We start from the raw sequence: 20,102 nt of genomic DNA, 5'->3' as shown, positions 1-20,102 counted from the left end.
CTCTGTAGAAGGGCCATTCAGGCAAAGAGGCTGTTCCTCTATTAACAGTTGTGGGTCTTTAAGCTCTTATAGGCACACCTGAGGGTGGTCAGGAGTCCTTTTCTGCCAGTAGATTATAATGGAACATTTCACTACCAGTTGGTATGAAGAAGCTCTGTCTCACCTGCAAAGTCATAAGCTCTTTTTTCCAAGATTTTGAATATGGTAAAAAAAAAAAAATACTATTAATGAGATACATAGATATTGAATCCTGCCCTGAGGCAGGAGGACTAATAGGGAAGGTTTTCAATGCCCATAAGGCCATCACAATCTAAGAATCTAAGTCTCACCTCCAGGAGGAAGCAGTTTACCAAACACTAGCCAGGAACCCTTCTGCCTTAGGAAAACTGTCAAGACTTCAGCCTAGACAAAGAGCTGGGCCCCAGGACCAATACAGATGAACGGTAGGGGTAAGTGAAGAGAATTAGTTCTCTTTTTTCTTCTGCCTATAGCAACTGGGCTTCGTCACTTGAGAACAATAGCATCTTTTTTTCCCCCTGATAAGTCAGGAAATATAATAAAGCAATGCTCTTGTTTATGGTTTGCTTTGCTGTGCAAAAGCTTTGAAGTTTCATTAGGTCCCATTTGTTTATTTTTGTTTTTATTGCCATTTCTCTAGGAGGTGGGTCAAAAAGGATCTTGCTGTGATTTATGTCATAGAGTGTTCTGCCTATGTTTTCCTCTAAGAGTTTGATAGTTTCTGGCCTTACATTTAGGTCTTTAATCCATTCTGAGCTTATTTTTGTGTATGGTGTTAGGGAGTGTTCTAATCTCATACTTTTACATGTACCTGTCCAGTTTTCCCAGCACCACTTATTGAAGAGGCAAAGTGAGAGAGTGGCATGGACATATATACACTACCAAACGTAAAATAGCTAGCTAGTGGGAAGCAGCCGCATAGCACAGGGAGATCAGCTCGGTGCTTTGTGACCACCTAGAGGGGTGGGATAGGGAGCGTGGGAGGGAGGGAGACGCAAGAGGGAAGAGATATGGGAACATATGTATAACTGATTCACTTTGTTATAAAGCAGAAACTAACACACCACTGTAAAGCAATTATACTCCAATAAAGATGTAAAAAAAAAAAAATAAAGCAATGCTCTGAAGCATCAGGGTTGAAGAATAAAGTCAGAAATATTGAACAAGATGCTGAATGAACAATTGGCCGTTTTTGGCGGGGGGAGGTTTATATAGATATGATCCTCTGAGATTATCTGTGAATATATTGTTTGGGGAGTATGCTACACAGTTAATACTGCAGCAAATTATAGGAATTCTCCCACTAACAGAGCAAAGAAATCTGTTTCCCAATGGGAAGAATTTACGGCAGTGTAGGGAAACCATTTTGACAACTAATGACTCGCTGTATTATCCCACAGGCTTTCTTACCTCTTGACACCCCTACCTGGGTTCTGAGCTGCTTTTAAATGGCAGAACAAATGACTCCGAGCACTAGGTTCACTGTAATCCACATTTCATGTTACACAAGAGATTTTAATCATACGGCTTCCATACTGTTCAAAAGAGTTCATTAATACAAGAGATACAGAGCCATTTTGGCAGATTGGTATATAGAAAAAGGAGCCAGCTTTGAGATACTGGTATGACGAGTTGAGAAAAAGAGAAAAACACCCCAAGACATTTTCAGGCCCAAGGATTTCATGTAGGGAAAACATTTTTAAAATCCCTTTTAAAGCAAGAGATGCATTCGGTAGGATCTGACTTCGGATGCTGACTTTTCAGAAAGGCAGGCTAATTTTGGATAACTGTCGTGAGACCTAAGTTTGCCTTCATTACCATAATTTGCACACATTCTCCTCAAGCGTTAAACCCATGGCCGAGAGTGTGTACTAACTTGAGCACCGCTTGATAGTGATTTAAGCCTTAAGGAAAGAAGGCTCCCCCAGACATTTTCCTATAGTAACCTCTGATAGAGCCATGGCTAACGATGGTGCTTAGTTCCTGTGGTTGTATACTTGTTCTCTAAACAAAGCAACTTAATACGAATACTTTTAAGTTTTTCCTCTTGCTTGCTACATTTCTGGTCATTTTGGGAAAAAGTTAAAAATAAAGACCAAATATAGACCTGTTGGAACACCGCTGGGGTTGAGGGGGAATCAATCGACCCCGGTTGATCACCAGTCAACCAGACGACTCCGCACAGCCCTGCAAAGGCGGGGAGGGAGAACACTCTCGAAATCCCTCAGCTCCTCCATTAACTCAGCTGGACCCCCAAAACCATGCTGGGCCCAGCATGATCAGGACTCCTAAACAGTCAATCAGTTGTAATACACCATGTGCCACGGCTCACCAGGATATATCTGGACCTTTCATCCATCCTTCGTTTCTCAAGGGGGGAGGCGTCCAAATTCATACTCGTCAGATCCTCCTTAGCCATTCAACACCATAATCACAAGAGCTGCTCTTTTATTGAATTCCACGTCCCAGATGCTTTCCTAGCTATATATTTTTATAGGCGTTTTCTCCAATCCTTACCCTGATCCTGCAAGTTAATCTGGTTGTCCCTATTTCATAAATGAAGAAACCGAGGCTCAGAGAAGTAATCTATCCATAGTCACTGAGATAATGAATATCTGAGAAGAACAGCCAGTGATTTCAGTCAAGAGACACATGGTTTAAACTGTGCTTGCTTTCAGACTCAAAAGCCAGGTTGCCAACTATGGCAAGTGTTAATAGAAGTCACAGCATTTTCATTAAGGCTGTGGCAAAGTGGGAAAGTGGGAGAGGAACGGCACCATCCGCAGGGCTGTATTTCCCCTCAATTCCTGCCTTTTCCCAAGCCCACTGCAACCCTTGTCATTGACCTTCTGTTGGTAGAGATGCAAGTCTTGTTGCTCTAAGTTGAGACTACACATCTGTCAAGATGTCAACCAGCAATGGGAAGTAGGTCCAGAACTTCAGTTACAATAAGCTCTGATGTGTATCAGAATCACCTGTGAGCTCAGCACACATTTCTGGGCCCTTCTTTAGACCTTCTGACTCCATAGGTTGGCTGTGGGTCTCAGGCATTTGCATTTTAAAAAACAAACTCCCAGGTAGTTCTGATGCCCATCAAAGTTTGAAAATTACTGCTCTCAATGTTATGTTCAGGAGGACGAGGTCTTACTTAGAAGAGCGAGTACACATAACGAGCTACAGTTGCAGGCTGGAAGAAAAATTCAGCTTAGCGGGAATGCATGAAGGGATGTCCACCTGGCCTGCTTATTTTGCTCAGGATAACTTTTTCCTGTTCTGATCCATGTCTGTTTTCTATTTACTCCCATTAATGTTTGGGTCAAGAGAATCATCAGGTCTTAAGCATTTATCTTAGTTACCCAACAAATACAGCGCTTCATCCAAACTTGACTAAATACGTAGAAGACAGAAATTTTGTTCTTGAAGATAATTCTGTAGTTGTGTTTTTGAAAGTTCTAATTGTAATGGGAAGCTGACCTATCAAACTATCCATCAAATCAATCTGCTCTCCGTGCAGGCAGGCCCTCTGGGAATGCTAACCTGTCATGATGATACTGACCAGCTTTCTAACCTTGAGAAATGCCATGATGATGTTCTGGCAGTGACATTATGCACAGCTCTGGGCTTTTGTCTTTCATAGGCCTGGTTTGTTAGCACGGCACTTGAAATTGTAGGAACAAAAGGGTCAAGAAAGCAAATGGGCTTCCACTCCTGGGGGAATCACACAGGGAGGTATTCATTACCTGGCACTGAGGTTCCAAGCGCGACGAACACTACCGCGGTCACCGAATCCTTCAGGCCGATGGTGCAGCCAAAGTGGGAAGCCAGGTCTCCGATGAAAGCCGTCAGTAGGCCAATCATAAGGATGGATACGATGAAACATGCCCAGCCATTCCAGTATTCTGTAGGGGGGACGAAGGCGAAGAGAACCTTCCAGAACACAGTCAGAAAGTGCATCACGTAATCGAAGCAGGAGGGCAGCTTCTCCTCCCCACATTCATCGTCGTCATCATCTTCCCCTAGAGAGAAAGGAATGAAGAATATTTCATCAAAATCTGTGCTTTCAGGGTTTCCCTCTCTCCCACTTTCTCCTTCCTAGGCCTGTTGGCCCTCCCTTGAGAGGTGGGTGAAGCTTTGGGTTTTCCTAGAGTCAATCATAATCAACCAAGTCATTATTAAAGTACTGACATGCCCCCTCGCTGTGGTTCACAGATCAATAGCAAAACCTTAATCCCCAACCAGTTCCGGTTATATGCAATCAACACATACTTTCTACTCCCACGTCACCTCCCGTGAGTATTGTCATTTCATAGAAATGAAAAGGATTTCTCCCCAAAGGCAGGAAAGTCGTGCGCCAGGCTTGGAAAGAAGCCTCCTTTAATGAAAGATGACTGACAGTTCTTCTACCAGGATTCTTTCCTTCCAGCTTGGAGTCTGGCTCTGGGGATTCATGGCCATATGATCCTGTATAGGACCATGTTCTAACAGGGCCCTCCAGCTTCATCGCCTGCAACTACTTCAAACTCAAACTTCATCCCAGCCAAATGGAATTATTTGCATTTTCTAAAACACTGTATGTAATGTACTTTCTCCTACTTTTGTCCTTTAGAACTAAACGTGCTTGGCATATCCTAATCCCTCCCTCCTTATCCTTTAAAAAAAAAAAAAAAAAAAATCACTGCCCCTGTGAAACTTCCCCTGACCACCACCCTCCCGCCCCTTGCCCTCCAGCTTTCTGGGAACTTCTTGGGGCTTCCATAGCCCCCCGCTCAACACTGCTAACACTGGATCACTGTGGTCCCTGAACAGAGGCAGGAGCACAAGGGAATTTTTCAGAAATGCAAATTTCTGGCCCCGCTGCATCAGAAACTAGGGGAGTGGGGGTGAGGTGGGAGGTGTTTGAACAAGGCTTCCAGGTGATTCTCATGCATGCTCAATTTGAGAACCAGTCTCTAGATTGTGCCTGTTCACTTTCCTTCTCCATTTGACCACAAGCCTGTCAAGGGCAGGAGTTTGTTCATTTTTGTGTCCTTAGTGTTTGGTCTAATCTCCAGCACGTGCATGCATGTATGAATTTCCACTGACTTTATGTAACTACTTAATTACATAACACACACACATATAACAATGTTGCCAAGTAAATTCACAAAGCTTACTACTTAAAGGAGCCAGGAAATTAATAGTATTCTAAAATGGAAACTTCATTTACAATGTGATATAATCCCCATTCACATATTTTAAAATTGAGCTACTGAATGTCACCTCTTCTTGAAGGGGTGGCTAGTATATATTTACGTGTTTTGTAGCCATTTTGGAAAGAACTTCTCCTTGAGACTTTGTTTCACCACTACCACCTCCCCGAACCTTGTCACTAGGGATCCACTTCCTCCAACCAATGCAGCTGGCAGCAGGTGAGGCTGTCACACTTCCCAGCTGTCTGCCCAATCTTAGATTGCCAGCATGGGGCAAACGTGCGTACTCTTCATGAGACACTCCTTGGTGAGGCCCTCTGGAGCAGCACATAACTGGGAAACCCTCTTAAATCCGAGGAGCTTTGAGCGAAAAGTGCCTCTCACAAAACACGAGGAGTGTCTGGATTTGTAACTTGTCATCTTACAGGATGAAAGAAGAGGCAATGGTTCACTCTTCAGTGAGTGCACGGTCAGAATTATTATGCACATAAACTCTGGGGATCTGCAGAGAAAGTAGCCTCATCTTTGAGGCTCTGGAAGGTCTCCAATAAGCTCTCGGGAAGAAGCCCTCAGCAGACGATGGACTCACCTTTGGAAACGAAGTAGGTAGAGGACTTGACTCAGGTCAGCTGATGGAAAACTGAGTGACACACTAGAGTGAAAGAGACTAGTTGACCATGTTAAAGTAATTGACCAAGGAGGCCATTAGATGGGAGTGGCTCTAACGCCTTAGTAACGGAATGTAAGCAAGCCGAAACCTCAGCCAGAGTCAATTCCTATAAATACATTTGTATCTGAGAAAATGAAACCGAGGAACCAACATTCACAAACAGCCCACCTAGGCTCTCCTAAGTAAGGCAACTGCTTAAGCTAGAGCCACTCAGTTTCCTTGCTTCACTTCTGAGTCTGCTCTATAAGAGACTGTTCCCAGCTCCTAACGGCAGAGTGCCCCTAACCACTTTTGGTTTGATTCTGCCTGATGTGAATCCATGTTTGCTCAAATAAACTCTTAAGAACTTTTAGTGTGCCTCAGTTTATAATCAACCATTTCCTACAGTGCTCACACTGTATGGTTATTACATATTTCTAATATCATCCGGGCCTGAAAGTAGAAGATGCTTTTAAGTAAAAGCACGTTATGGACTGAATTGTATCTCCTCCAAATTCACATGTTGAAGCCTGACCCCCAGTCAAAGAATGTGGCTGTATTTGGAGACAGGGCCTTCAAAAAGATGCTTAAATGAAAACGGGGCTGTTAGGGTGGCCCTTTATCCAATCTGACTGGTGTCCTTACAAGGGGGAATTGGGACACAGAGAGATAGCAGGGACACATGCACATGGAGGAAAGACCACGTGAGGACGCAGCAAGAAGGTGGCCCTTCCTTCCCCCAAGTCAAGGAAAGAGGCCTTGGGAGAAGCCGAACCTGCCAAAACCATGATCTTGGACTTTTATCCTCCAGAACTGAGAAGACGCATTTCTATTGTTTAAGCTACCCAGTCTGGGGTATTTTGCTATGGCAACCCTAGCAAATTAGTACAGCCCCTTTGGAAGCATCCTATGGCATAGCACTGACATATAGGAAGAGCCACTCAGTGTTTCTATTACTTACTCCTTTCTTGTTTCCTTCCATTTCTTCTTTTTTCCTTCTGTTGCTGAACCAGGTTCGTTTTGCCCCAGGCACAGCAAGCCAAAACGCTGAGAGGGTTTTTCCCCAAGGCAGCCAAGCAAAGACACGGGAGAACAAACCTCAAAGCTCCCTCTATGAAAGCAGAGGGTTCCGGGTATTTATGGGATGACGAATAAAGAAGCAGAGTGGTCTGGGGTGTGGGGAGCATGGGGAAAGGCGATTGGAAAAAGGTGCGGTAATCTTGGTTCTGCGCAGGCGTAACTAAGCATGTTCAAACGTCACTAAGCGAGCATCCGCGCATGCCCAGTTGGAGGGTCAGCGGTCCCACCCAGTCTTAACCAGCTCAGTTCCAACTAGACACAGCTGACTCCAAGTTCCTAAAACAACTTGGGCCAACATCTTATGGTTTAAGCTACTTGGAGGACCTGCAAGTCTCAAAATGGCCTTGATTAGTGAGGGCAGGTGAAATGGATTTGACTCTCAGTTTCACTTCTTTCACCTTTCTTCCCATTTCCCTTTTACCCTCCACTTGAGCTCCAGGTGGAACTCACTGTGAGAGCTGCAATTGTCAGTCCTTGTTTGAGGGGGGTAGGAAGAAGAGGACCATGCTAATGATTTCTCTACCTCATTTTCTCCCTGCTTCCCAGTCCAAAGGGGGGACTGCATGTACCCCAGGAAAGCTCAAAAAAAGCACTAGACTTTCTAGTTATATTTATTTTGTATCTGATCCTTCAAAATATCTCTATTTGTAAATATTTTATCATTTCATAGGGGGTATGATTAAAACAGTTTGGAAAACACTAGATTTTAATCAATCATTCATAGAAACACAGATTATTCTGCCTCTAACTCTACAAAATTACTTAATTTGGGGTGTCCAAGTCTCATACTGTGGAGACGAACAAGAAAACAAATAATGAAGCTTCTGAGAAGAAATGACACATAAATTGAGAGTAGATGTTGTATTTGTCTTCAAGATGGAAATAATAACCCCTTTCCCATGAGGGATGTGCAAGGGAATAATTAGATCATTTCTGCAAAGTGTTTGAGGATATTTCAAGGTAATGATTAGCATGGTAGTTATCATTATTTTCCTCCACTTAGAATTGTTACTGCGTTTCCCCATCATTATTTAATTACTTGGTCAAGATGCTGGGTCCTAAGGTGACATTCTCGGTTTTTAAAAACAAAATCTGATATTGCCCTCTGGAATTAACTTTATGACTTGTAAGTGTACAATGCAAAATGTGTGTGTGTGTGCATGCAAGAGAGAGAGAGAGAGGGAGAATTTCCTTCTGTAGGCTTCCAACATTATAAGGAATATTAAACATCTTAATGCTTAAGTCTGGACTGGGAGGCCCATCTGTTTTATTGCATTTGAAAGTAGAAGTGGCTTCCCATCTTTTTCCTGGTATCTCACTGCTCTTTATAAATTTTAATCTCCCACTCAGATGTTATTTAAATATTAAAAATGACCCCTGACTGCCATGTATGAGGCACAATTACCTTGTCTTGGAGAAGGACAAAGAAATATTATGTTCATTCATCACCACCTGGACTATACTTAAAAGTGTGCTCCTTGCAAAGAGCAGTGGAGCATTAAACACACACACACACACACACACACACACACACCTGGAGCATCTTTTATGTGATGGTAGAGATGAGAGTAATTTGCTGGTATGTTTGCCAGCTCAGGGTTACTGGATGCTGTGTAATTCTTTCAAGTCTCTCTTCTGTATTAGCAAAGAAACAGGCAGGTTGGTGGGTTTCCTTTTATAGGATCCCAAACAAAGGACCCTCTTATCCCAGAATCCTTCTTTTCAGCTTTATGGATTTCAGCAATGGGAAGATAACAAACAAGCTGTATTTGATTAATCCCTCCCATGGCTTTTTAAATGGTTTCCTTGATTCATACTGGATTTCCTAAATATAACTACAAAAGTAGTCTAATCATTAAAATCACAGAGAGTAGACAGAGCATCCCTTCAACTACTGATATAATGGTACTTGCCCTGGCCCTACTCTGGAGCATGAGAACAAGGGCATTGTCAGCGCAATTAATTGATCAAGAAAGGCAATCCCTGGGCTTGGCACCTGCAGAGTACACAGCAGCTAAAGTAAACCAGGTGTTAATTTGTAGAGATGCTCAGGGTTTGGCCTCAGGGAGAACTTTAAGAACTAGAAATAGAGGCTGCTGGGCTGTAATGGACATTTGGGTCTGAAGACTTAAGTCAATTTCTGGTTCTAATAGCTTGTTTGGGGGCAAGACACTTGACCTTCCTGGGCCTCAATTCTTCATCAGAAGAGTTTCCTAAATCCCACATCACAGAGCTATTGTAAGGACCAGGAGTGGAAATGTCCAAGTCCTTTGTAAAACTGCAAACCCCTTTACAGACAGATGTGCCATATTCCATCATTGTTATTTGTCAGAAGAAAGGCAGTAAATCAATATGATCTGAGTATCTTGATTGCACAGAATCTATATTCTGTTTGAATGAGCCGTTACCACTACAGCTTCCCCGAGCTGCTTGGTTTTAAGAAGAAAAAAGGAAGAAAGGAACAGAGGGAGAGAACATGATGGGGTGTCTACTAAATGTCAGACACTGAGCTAACTTTTTTCACATACCTGATCTTATTTAATCCCTACAGTAACCACATCATAAATCCCATCGTACAGATGAAGTTCAGAGATGTTAAGTGACTTTCTAAAATAATGACACAGTCAGTAAGTGGCTGAGTTGGGATTTGATCTAACAGCCCAGGGAACATTTTACTTCCCATGATGTCTTGTTGACGCAAGTTGAGGACTACAGCATCGATCGTCACACACTGGTTCAAAGTTTGAACCTGAGAATTCTTCTGATGCCCCATGCTATAGAAATGCAATGTTGTCTCTTTGTAGGACTGTAAAAATGATGTTGCAGCATCAGTAATGTTTGTCTTCTAATTTATTTTCTAGCTATGATATGTTTTTGGCAGTCAGCCATATGCTGTTTCTCGAGTTCCTGGGGACCAACTAAACCCCCGAGACAAGACAATACAGTAAGGGAGAGCATCATGGTTATGGCTGATGTTGAATCTCTAGAGTGTGGCAAGTTATTTTCATTTCCAGTCGTCAAAGGCCAACCATTTGAATCAAACATCCTGGTTTGCATCTAGCTCTTCACTCTAGAATTTGGGAAACTGGCCTAAATTATCACAACTCTGTAATGGAAAGCAGTTTAGAGACTCTTGTTAATCGGAGAAACTGACTTTCAATTCCTTCTAGATATTCATTTATTTATAATTAGTCCATTTTTATTTTGCAAGACTATCCTCCAACTATGAGAATAATGAGAATGATCAGAATGCTTTCCGGGAGCATCACACGATGGATTTAGGATGATATTTGTGGGCAACCACACTGCCTTCATGAGATCTTCTAAGCCCAATAAGTGTTACTCAGCAGCCTCATGTAATATACAAATCAATAACCATGAAGGTAGATCACTACAGTGGTTTTCTTCATTCTGTAGACATTGTTTTGGGCATAATTTCTTTCTGAAATTTTATTCCTTTTTTCCTGTGTGGTTGATTTGATTTTGTTTCTCTTTAGTTTCTGAGCACAAAGATTTGTTCTCTTCAAACAGATTAACAAGCTAATTTGTTACTGAATGGGCTTTCTCTTCCATAGCTATCACTTTTTTTTTTTTTTGCAACCCGATATACAATAATTATAAATCAAGTTCTACTCTTCTGTTGTATATTTCCATTTCTCTTATTCAAAGGTTCTTACAAAATTACTAAATATTTTAAATGAAAGAAACGTTAGCAATCAGCTAATTTACCCCTTCTAATTTTAAGAGAACAAACTGAGAACTGATTCAACTGATGAATTTTTGTTCACCTGACAGAAAAACCCAAGCGAACTTTTTGGCCAAATACTTATTCTCTGATGCAAAGTAGAAGATGTCAGCAACTTTTCTTCCAAGTATATTGCAAGATAATTCCTTATCAACAGAGATCTCAAAACATAATTCACTCAAATTTCTAGATCTATGAGTTGCCAAAGCACAGGGAAAGAATACAGACATTTGCTTCTATCAAATGAAATGTGTGGGGATTAGAAAAATACCTGGACTTAAAGCACTGGAAGGGTTTCGGAACCTGCCCATGTCAGCTCCCCGTTTAATGTGAATTTCTTTAAAATCTCTTTGCCAAATAGTCACCCATGCCACACTTGAGAGTCTCAGCTATTAGGGAGTTCATAGTCTCACAATGCACAGTTTAACAGCTCTGGCTGTCAGCTTGGGCTGGTAGTCCATTCATTTGTCCGGGTCTCATTCCTTAAGCCATGTGGAGTAAGTTTAATCGTGTTCCACATGACATTCCTTCAGGTACTTGATGCTGGCTCCTCTCATTTCACCCTCAGTCCTCGCTCCAAGTTCAGTCTGGCCATGCTCCTCTGAGCAGTCTGCTTTTTCTTCTTTTTTTAATTTTTATTTTCTATTGGAGTCTAGTTGATTAACAATGTTGTGTTAGTTCCAGGTGTACAGCAAAGTGATTCAGTTATACACATACATGTATCTATTCTTTTTCAAATTCTTTTCCCACTTAGCTTATTACAGAATACTGAGCAGTGTTCCCTGTGTTATGCAGTAGGTCCTTGCTGGTTACCTATTTTAAATAGAGCAGCGTGTACGCGGAAGGGTAGGGGGAAGGGATAGATTGGGAGTTTGGGACTGACATGTACACAGCCTTCTTTCTTAGAATGCAGTGCGTGGAGCTGAATGCAACTCCAAGAGGCACTTATTTGCCTGCACCGGGGAAGGTCTTTCGCCATCCTCATTCTGGGCACTTTTGTTAATGAACACGTTGGGCTGACATCACACATTGTCATACGAGTAAACCAACACCAACAATCCACTCTTCCAAAGACATTTCTAGGTCATGTCTTCCATTTTCCACACTAGCGTAATTGATTTTGGGGGACACAATTGTACAACCTTTCACCTATCCTTAATAGGAAGTGATTAAAAGAAGTGATTACTTACTGTCTTTTCAATCCATGTAAAACTTTGTCATGAGACAACTCGAACCTTGATAGCATACCAGTTCTTTCTAAGAAGTGTCATTCTTGAAGCCTTCTTTAAAATGTATTTGGATTATGACAAAGTCTCTTGGTGTGGCTAGTTATCCTTGGGGGTGGCGGGCTGTGGGCCCTTCTGATGGTCTCTAGTCTCACTGCCCTCGTCCCCTGCAGCCAAAGGCCTGAGAGCAAGCCTGGTCATATATCAAGAGGCCCGTCTTTACTAAGTCGTGGGGATCAGAATTAGTGTGGAGACCCCACGCCTAAAATCCACTGTGCCTAGACACCCACGGCTAGGAGTATGTCCTTTATTCTTGAGACGACTTGACTGATCTCTAGTTTTCATTCTATTTCCTTGGAGAGATGCATTGGATATCAACATCATGTTGTAAGAAATATGAGTTCGAGACTGCTGTAGCTTTGTGACTTGAACTTCTGGCCTGTTCTTAGAGGGAGAGGACACCTATACAGGCCCCGTTAATCATCCCCACCATCTACTTCCAAGCCAGAGATAGCTATGGGCCATTCTGCCCCACAGGACCAGTGCTACTTTCACTCCATACTTGGGCGGTTAAGGAAAGGTGATATGTGACAATCCTGAAAGGGACACTTGAAGGCAGCTCACTCTCTGCGCATAACTTTCAACCCTGTTGGAAACAAATGAACCCCTGGGTGAAATTTTCCACAAAGAACAGAATGCTTAATAGTTTAGGTCATTATGGACCTTGTTAGGATGGTTAACACAGCACAAGAAATATCTAACGTGACAGAAATATTTCTCAGCAAATGTAGCCACTGTCAAAATGAAAAACGGATCCACTAAGGAGTTCTAGCTCCATGCAAGTTTGATTATTAGCCAAATGAATCAGTTTAAAGCTGAAACTCGATTGCTTAGCCTCTTTCTTTTTAAAGAATTCCTCTATGTGAGCTGAGGGCTCCTAAATGACTGTGGGCTGACAGAATTAGTCACATGTGGTTTTTGCCCCAAGCTTTATTTTTGCAAAATCACTCCAAGTCAGGCTGAGTCTTGAAATTCAGAGGGTCCTCTTACCCTTTATTGATTGTAGGATTGACAGAATTTCAGGCTCTTGCAATAAAGAAGCATCTTGCCTGCAGACTGGAGCACCTAAGAAATAAACCTCCAAAAAGTAGAAGTGATACTCAGCAAGTGTAGATGCCTCCTGCTAGTTTAGATGGTTTAGTTAAAGTGGGTAGTATGTGGGCACACTAGATTCCAAGACTGGACGGAGGGCTCTGATAACTCTTTGTAAATACCAGCAGCTGTGTCTGAATTAGCCTCCTGGAGTGTGGGAAGCTGAGCCTTGGAGGAACTGTTTGGGCAGCAATAACCCTGTAATTGTCAACAACAACAAAAATCAACATTATGTCCTAGGAAAATGTTGAAATTTATATAAACGGTAGATGTGTATCAAAGGTTGCCCCACATGCAGAGGAGCACAAAGACGATCTAGATTCTCTTAAGATGCTGCTGCGATTAAACTATAAATTCAGATTCACTTACTAAGTGCCTAACTACCTTCATGCATATGGGTCAATACACACATTCCACTTAATCTCCCAGCAATCTGGTAAAGTAGGTATTATTTTCTCCATTTTAAAGATGAAGAAACGAAGGCTCACAGTTTAAGTGACTTGCTTATGAGATTTAAACTCTTTCACTTTATTGCAATTACTTGACCCATTTTTCCCAGAGAAAAAAATCTCTGTGGTTTGTCCAGCAACAATCCAATCTGATAAAAATCTAAGCTCATCTGACATTACTTTATGAAAAGTGTAATTGGGAAATAACCTACCTCCTTAAAATAAACCCCTTCATATGCTACCGTGCATAAAATATTGAAGGCTCTTTCAGGGAATGAACGGATGACCCTACTTCCTTTCTTCTTCCTAAAGAGTCTGGTTTTCTTTTACTCTTTGGGAAAATCCTCTACTAGTGGTTTATGTCAGCCCTGGGGGGAAGTGGGATTTTCTTCATACTGTGGCAAACATCAGTCTCTGCACAGAGAATGGAATGGACTCTAGATAGCTCTTGGGCAAAGACAACTCCCCTGCTTTGTGACTGCTTTCCTGGTCTCAGGACCACTTGAAGGGACTTTCTTCTGATCATGGGGTTTGTAAGTTGATCTGCCAGCAAACTGGTGATGAAAGTGGGGTATCTAGAAATCTCATCATGGCCTCGGTTTGCACAATACAAGGTGACTGCAATCATTCAGGGTGCACCTCATCTGCTCGTCCCTGGTCCCTTCTCTCTGTTGTGATTTTCACTGAGTTGCCAGTAAACAGGGCTCTGCACTGACAGCAAAGAGGCTTTGATGATTTCCATGTTCTTGGGCACCTCACAGATTTATCTCCTGGAAACAAAGGCTAGCCTCAACTAACTTTCTCTTTGGTGCTGTTGAAAAGATAAATGAGACTTTTTTTTTTTTTGCGGTACACGGGCCTCTCACTGTTGTGGCCTCTCCCGTTGTGGAGCACAGGCTCCGGACGCGCAGGCTCAGCGGCCATGGCTCACGGGCCTAGCCGCTCCGCGGCATGTGGGATCTTCCCGGACCGGGACCTGCATCAGCAGGCGGACTCAACCACTGTGCCACCTGGGAAGCCCGAGACTTTTTTTAAGAGAAGTGAGAATCTTATATGTAGTGAAATCGGTTTTGGACAAGAAGATTAGCTCCTTAGTGGAATTCAGATGGAGCATCCTGTTCCCTGACTGCATGTGAACACTTCCTTTAAAGGGTAGGCTGCCTAAGGTGGGTGTTGACAATCAGATTTGTCTGTTCGTCAGTGGATTTTTCATCTCTCGTAAAAAAAAAAAATCCTGTAATGGAGCTGTTCGATGCTTTTCTTTAATATAAAGCATCTTTAAAATATCCTCTCCCCTCTCATTATCAATGTCTGTGGCCTATTTTCCTTATTTGGTTAAGGCATGGAGAAAATGCTGTTATGTCTATAGGTCTGATCTCTAAAAGTATTTCAGGTCACTGTTTTGTCCCATAAGCCTAGGCTGAACCTCTAACCTGAACCAATATCCCTAGTAAAATAACCAATAAACCTCTTCTTCAAAGGGAATGCAGTGGTTAAAAGAGTAACTTTATTTGTACCATTCGTATCTGCAGTGAATATTTATTCATCATTTACATGTCAGGTACAGTTCTAGGCATTGAAACTGCAAACAAATAAGACCCCATAAAATGTCCATTCTAGTAAGGAGAGATTGATAGTAATCAAGTAAAACAAATGAACAAACATCATTTCAGATGTTGATCTGGGCTCTGAAGACTCTGAAGTCAGATAATATAATAAAGAGTGACTGGGTTGTACAGAAAGTCCTTTGAGGTGGTGACCCGTGAGCTGAGACCTTAATGCTGAGAACATCCGGACATGGAGGGAAAGCCTTCCATGCAGGGGAAAAAACTTATGCACAAGCCCTGAGGCAAGAGCAAAGTACGAGGAATAAAAGTAATAAGCTTGTGGCCTACGGGCATTAGATTCTGGGATGCACAAGTGTGACAAGATGGAAAGAGTACCAACCTTGGAACCAGAACCTATGGGTCCAAGTGTGAATCCCAACTTCTGTTTCCCCATCTCATAAACAGGTTCCTGAATACCTACTGCACAGGGTTGCCGTGTGAGGCTGGTGTGAACACAAAACAACTATTCGTCAAGAGCAGGGCCATTCACTTCCTTGAATGCTGCTAAACTGCTGGCCCAAGAAAGTTGTGGTCTTTGCTTCGCTTAATCCTGAAGCATTACATCATCAAGAAACCCAGAGGTCCTTAGGTGACATCAGGGGACAGGCATGGAATAAGGGCAAAGGTGCTGGTTCCATAAATGCCAACTTGGAAAGAATAATAAGAGCGGTGCTATGTGGTGTAGCAAGTACCCTGGATTCTGAAACAGGCTCTGTGTGACCTTGGAGGAAATTCTTTCCCTCTCTGGTCTCAGCTTCTTATTTATTAAAAAAAAGCAAGGTTGGACTAGCTGATCAGTAAGCTCCTTTTCAGGTTTGCACCAGGATTCTGGTCTAAGATGCTTTCTCAGGACAGAAGAGACAACACCCAGCCAGATGTGAACAGGCACAGGCAAGGCAGGAGAGAGGCACGGGCTGTTGGGTTTTGTCAAAGCCTGTTGGTCCAGGCAAGTGGCTTTTCACTGCAGGAGTCAGAATGACAAGGTTTTTATCAAGACAGAAGGCTGTTAACAGCAAGAATTAATGCTGCAAGTCACTTTCACAAGGCTCCTCCACGTGTGTGTGTGTGTGTGTGTGTGTGTGTGTGTGTGTGTGTGTGTGTTTTGTGGGGGATTGGTTATGTTTTCTCCTCCTTCCACCTCGCTGGATTATGCTGAAATGTTTCCCCCACTGGAAACAGTGTACAAAGGCTCCCGCCTTGGGATGAAACTCCCCTTAATACCTCGTGCATTGATTTGGAAGCAACAACTGAAACTGAATTCACATCGCAGCAACCGAAGCCAACAAAAGAGCTACTGGATCCAGTGATGGTGCATTGTTTGCAGAGCTGAGCTGCTGCCTCTCCTCCAAACCACATTAGAGATGTGACTCCAGGCTTACAAATAAAAACGCTGAATCATTCCCAAGCCTTTGGTACAGTGTTTTCCTCAAGATTCTGTAATAAGCAATTTAAGAGAAAAACAGCCCAACAAGCCAGTATTCTTTTCAGAAATATTAGCTAAAGCCAGGGGCCAGAAAATAATTGCTTGCTTCTCCCGCCTTCTTGTTCTCTCACCGCTGTGTGGCTGGCCTGCCTCTTTCAGAAACTAAGAGTTGAAGCTACCTGATTCAACATTTTATTCTGCTACCACTGACATTTTAAAGTTGATAGATATCCTAGATTTGCTTTATCTACCTACCAATATGGCCCTAGAATATCTGCCATAAATAGTTTCTTTATGGAACTTACCGTCATCCTCTTTGTTACTCATGCCCTCTGCTTTTCCTCTTTCTCATTTTGGATCATAATAACCAGCCAAAAAACACTCAAATTCCACTAAGGAAACTGACAGAAAATGCAATTTAAAATATGGATTTGCATATCCAATTTGCATATGCAAAAATAAATGTATTATATGGGTACAATTACATGCATTTGTATATCTGTATGTTCTGTGTATATTATATATGAATTAAATGTGTCTGAAACTCTTTGAAATATGGCATATGTATGGATGAGGGTATGTGTGTGTTTATATAGATTTTTTTCTAGATCAGACATGGCAGTATGATATAGGGAAAACAGGCTTTTAATCCAGTTACATGTAGATTGGAAAACATTGATTCCCACCTAAATTCATTCACTCTTTATTCAACAAATTCTTATCACTGTCAAACACTGGCCTGGGTACTAGAGAAATAGTGGTAAACAGGACAGATTTGCTGTTGTTAAAAAAAGTATTTTAATTTAGACTCTTTCTACTTCCAAGAGGACTTGAGCAGATCTGTACCTATTAATAAAGTTAAACTACTTTAAGATAAAATAGGACCAAAAAATATCTGAAGAAAGCAGAAATAAAGGACACTTTCAGACACGTAAGTTGAGTGAATATTGAATACTTGGACAAAAAAAATTGACTAAGCTTTCTGATGGTCAAAGCAAATAGGAAAACACTGAAAAAAATTAATGTGCTGAAAAAAACAAAACTCCTTTTCTTTAAACTAAAGTAGGAATTTATCATGTTTTCTTTCTTTCTTTTTTTTTTTTTTTGCGGTACGCGGGCCTCTCACTGTTGTGGCCTCTCCTGTTGCGGAGCACAGGCTCCGGACGCGCAGGCTCAGCAGCCATGGCTCACGGGCCCAGCCGCTCTGCGGCATGTGGGATCTTCCCGGACCAGGGCACGAACCCGTGTCCCCTGCATTGGCAGGCGGACTCTCAACCACTGCGTCACCAGGGAAGCCCTATCATGTTTTCTTTAACTATAGTAAGGGACATCTTGAATAATAACTCTAAGGAAAGATAAAAATACTTTTCAAATATTATACTTTAAAGGTAAAAATTAAAATTATTAATTTATAATCCAGTGAGAGCAGTTTTGATAGAGGCTCTGATAAAAAGTTAAAGAAGCTTTACTTTCCTGATATCTAATTCAAAGCAAGGAAGAGCAGCTACTGAATTTAACGTGACCATTAGACAGTGTGTCTTAAGCATTAGATCTCTTTAATGAGCTCTGGCCCAGTTGGTGTAATTACCCAGTTTATCTAATATGTACTCTAAGGCAGATGTTTCATTGGATTAAAGCCAGAGCTCTAAATTTCAAATAGCAGTGCCATTGAGAGTAAGTCGACATGTATTGCTGAAAATGAAAGGTCCTTCAGAGGACCCTTTAGTACTTCCATGTTCCAAAAACAGAGGTCCTCCATTCCAATGCCCTAACCTGTTTGTGGCCCATCAAACACACATTGTATATCTGATTTAATTATTAAAGAAAAGGGCACATTGACCAGAAGTAAAGAATGTCCATGTTAAAAATAAAACCTAAATGCCTCCCTTCCTGGAACTCCAATGCTGGTCCTCCTTGGATGACAAGACTCTCTTCCCAGGTGCCAAGGCCATATTGACTTGCTGAGCACATGCTGGTCTGTTGTCTTTTTTTTTCTTGAAACCTTGAAGAAATGTATCCCTGACTTGTATAATGTTCTTTGTTCTGACGAGATATAAGACTGTGCTGAAAAACATGCTTCTCAGGAGCAGCTTCTCAGAGTAATCTGGGAAGCTGTCTTGCAGGCTATAGTCTTCAGTTTGGCTCAAATAAAACTCTTTTCTATTTTTGTTATAGATTGTTTATTGATTATTTTCATTGACATAGTAGACAAGCAATAAATGGTAACATTATTTAAGCAGAAAGTGGGCTGAAATTTTATACATAGGTTTTGGACCAACTTCCTTAGAGGTAACTGTACCTACCATTTCTCAGGAAACCTCAGCTTTTTTCATGAACCTCAGTCAATTTCTATTTTTACATAAAGGATAATTAAGAATCTTTATAGTCACACAAGAAACAGGACAAAAATGAAAACTCCCAAATCCCTAACACCCTCTTCCCTCTTTGTTTTTCTGATTTTCTCAAAGTCACATGAAGTCTGTGTCAAACCTGACCTAGCAGGATTTTTTTTCAGCTGCTTAAATGGGATTTCCGTATGACCCAGGGGTTTACACATTAAGTAATGAGAGTGTCTCCATAGTAATGATGTTTGATAATGGATCCTAGAAAGATTCCTGCTTAGACCAGATGGCACGGCAACCCCTTGAAACTCACTGGAGGTACCATTTTTATTATTTGTTATTTAGGACTTGGGCAGTGGACCAGTCTTCAGGTTGACAGGATTGTCAAAGTGAATTATTGTTCATGGGCACCATTGAGGTGACAGTTTTTGCTATTAAATAATTCAGTTTATCTGAGAGCACTTATTACTCTACATAACATGCATGGATGAAAGACCGATGACAGAAGCATCCCCCAAACTGAGCTAGTCTCCAGACTGGAATGGTAGACTCAGGAGACCGCACCCACTCCACCTGTTTATTTAGCTGGTGTCGGTGTCTCTGATTTTAATCTATTGTGAAGTGTAGTGAGGGTGGACAGGCCAGTCACGTCTAAGATCCTGGCCTCCTGTTGAATGTCTACCCTTCTTCTGTCAAGGATTCCACAGGGATTTCTGGGCTCCAATTACCAAGCAGGAAGAAAATTAGAAATATTCGAATCGTCCTCTCACTTCATTTCTTTTTTTACAATGGAAGACTATCTTCTCATCCCTTTCCTTCTAGGAGAATAGATGTGAATTGCATGCTGCTATTATGCTGAACATTTAATATAAGCAAGCCAGGAAGGTGAGCAGAGTGTATTTTTTTTTTTCCATTGCTCAGAATCAGGTGGTCCATGAAACATGATGCCATCGGGGCTGCTGTACAAATACAGCTGACATCCACAGAGCTCCCAAAGTTCTATACTGGCTGGTTTCTTAGAACTCGCCTGGTCCAACCCTCTCATTTTACTGATGGTGACACTCAAATTCGGAAAGATTAAATACTTTGTCAAGTTATACAGTTGACAAGAGACAGAATCAAGACTACAAAAAGGCTTTTTTTTGGGCCACTTTTGAGTGTTCCTTCATTATGAGAAGTCCAACAGATATTATATCAGATATGCAAAATCGATGTCAAAAGT

The 20,102-nt window shown here is 41.8% G+C and overlaps 1 protein-coding gene across 4 annotated transcripts in view; it reads right to left on the bottom strand.

Annotated features, from left to right (window-relative positions):
* The window catches only part of SLC8A1 (solute carrier family 8 member A1), a 344,765-nt gene that overhangs the window by 41,532 nt on the left and 283,131 nt on the right, over positions 1-20,102 (bottom strand). For all 4 annotated transcript variants that reach the window (XM_029231461.1, XM_029231460.1, XM_029231462.1 and 1 more), the window contains one exon: positions 3,759-4,034. In XM_029231461.1, coding sequence (XP_029087294.1) covers positions 3,759-4,034 — 276 coding nt within the window. The remainder of the gene's footprint in view (positions 1-3,758; positions 4,035-20,102) is intronic.

Source organism: Monodon monoceros, unplaced genomic scaffold, assembly GCF_005190385.1.
Source record: "Monodon monoceros isolate NGI ecotype Baffin Bay Population unplaced genomic scaffold, NGI_Narwhal_1 Super_Scaffold_19, whole genome shotgun sequence".
Classification (NCBI taxonomy): Eukaryota; Metazoa; Chordata; class Mammalia; order Artiodactyla; family Monodontidae; genus Monodon; species Monodon monoceros.
Note: the sequence above shows the minus strand (reverse complement) of the source record. Positions and strands in the feature narration are given on the sequence as shown.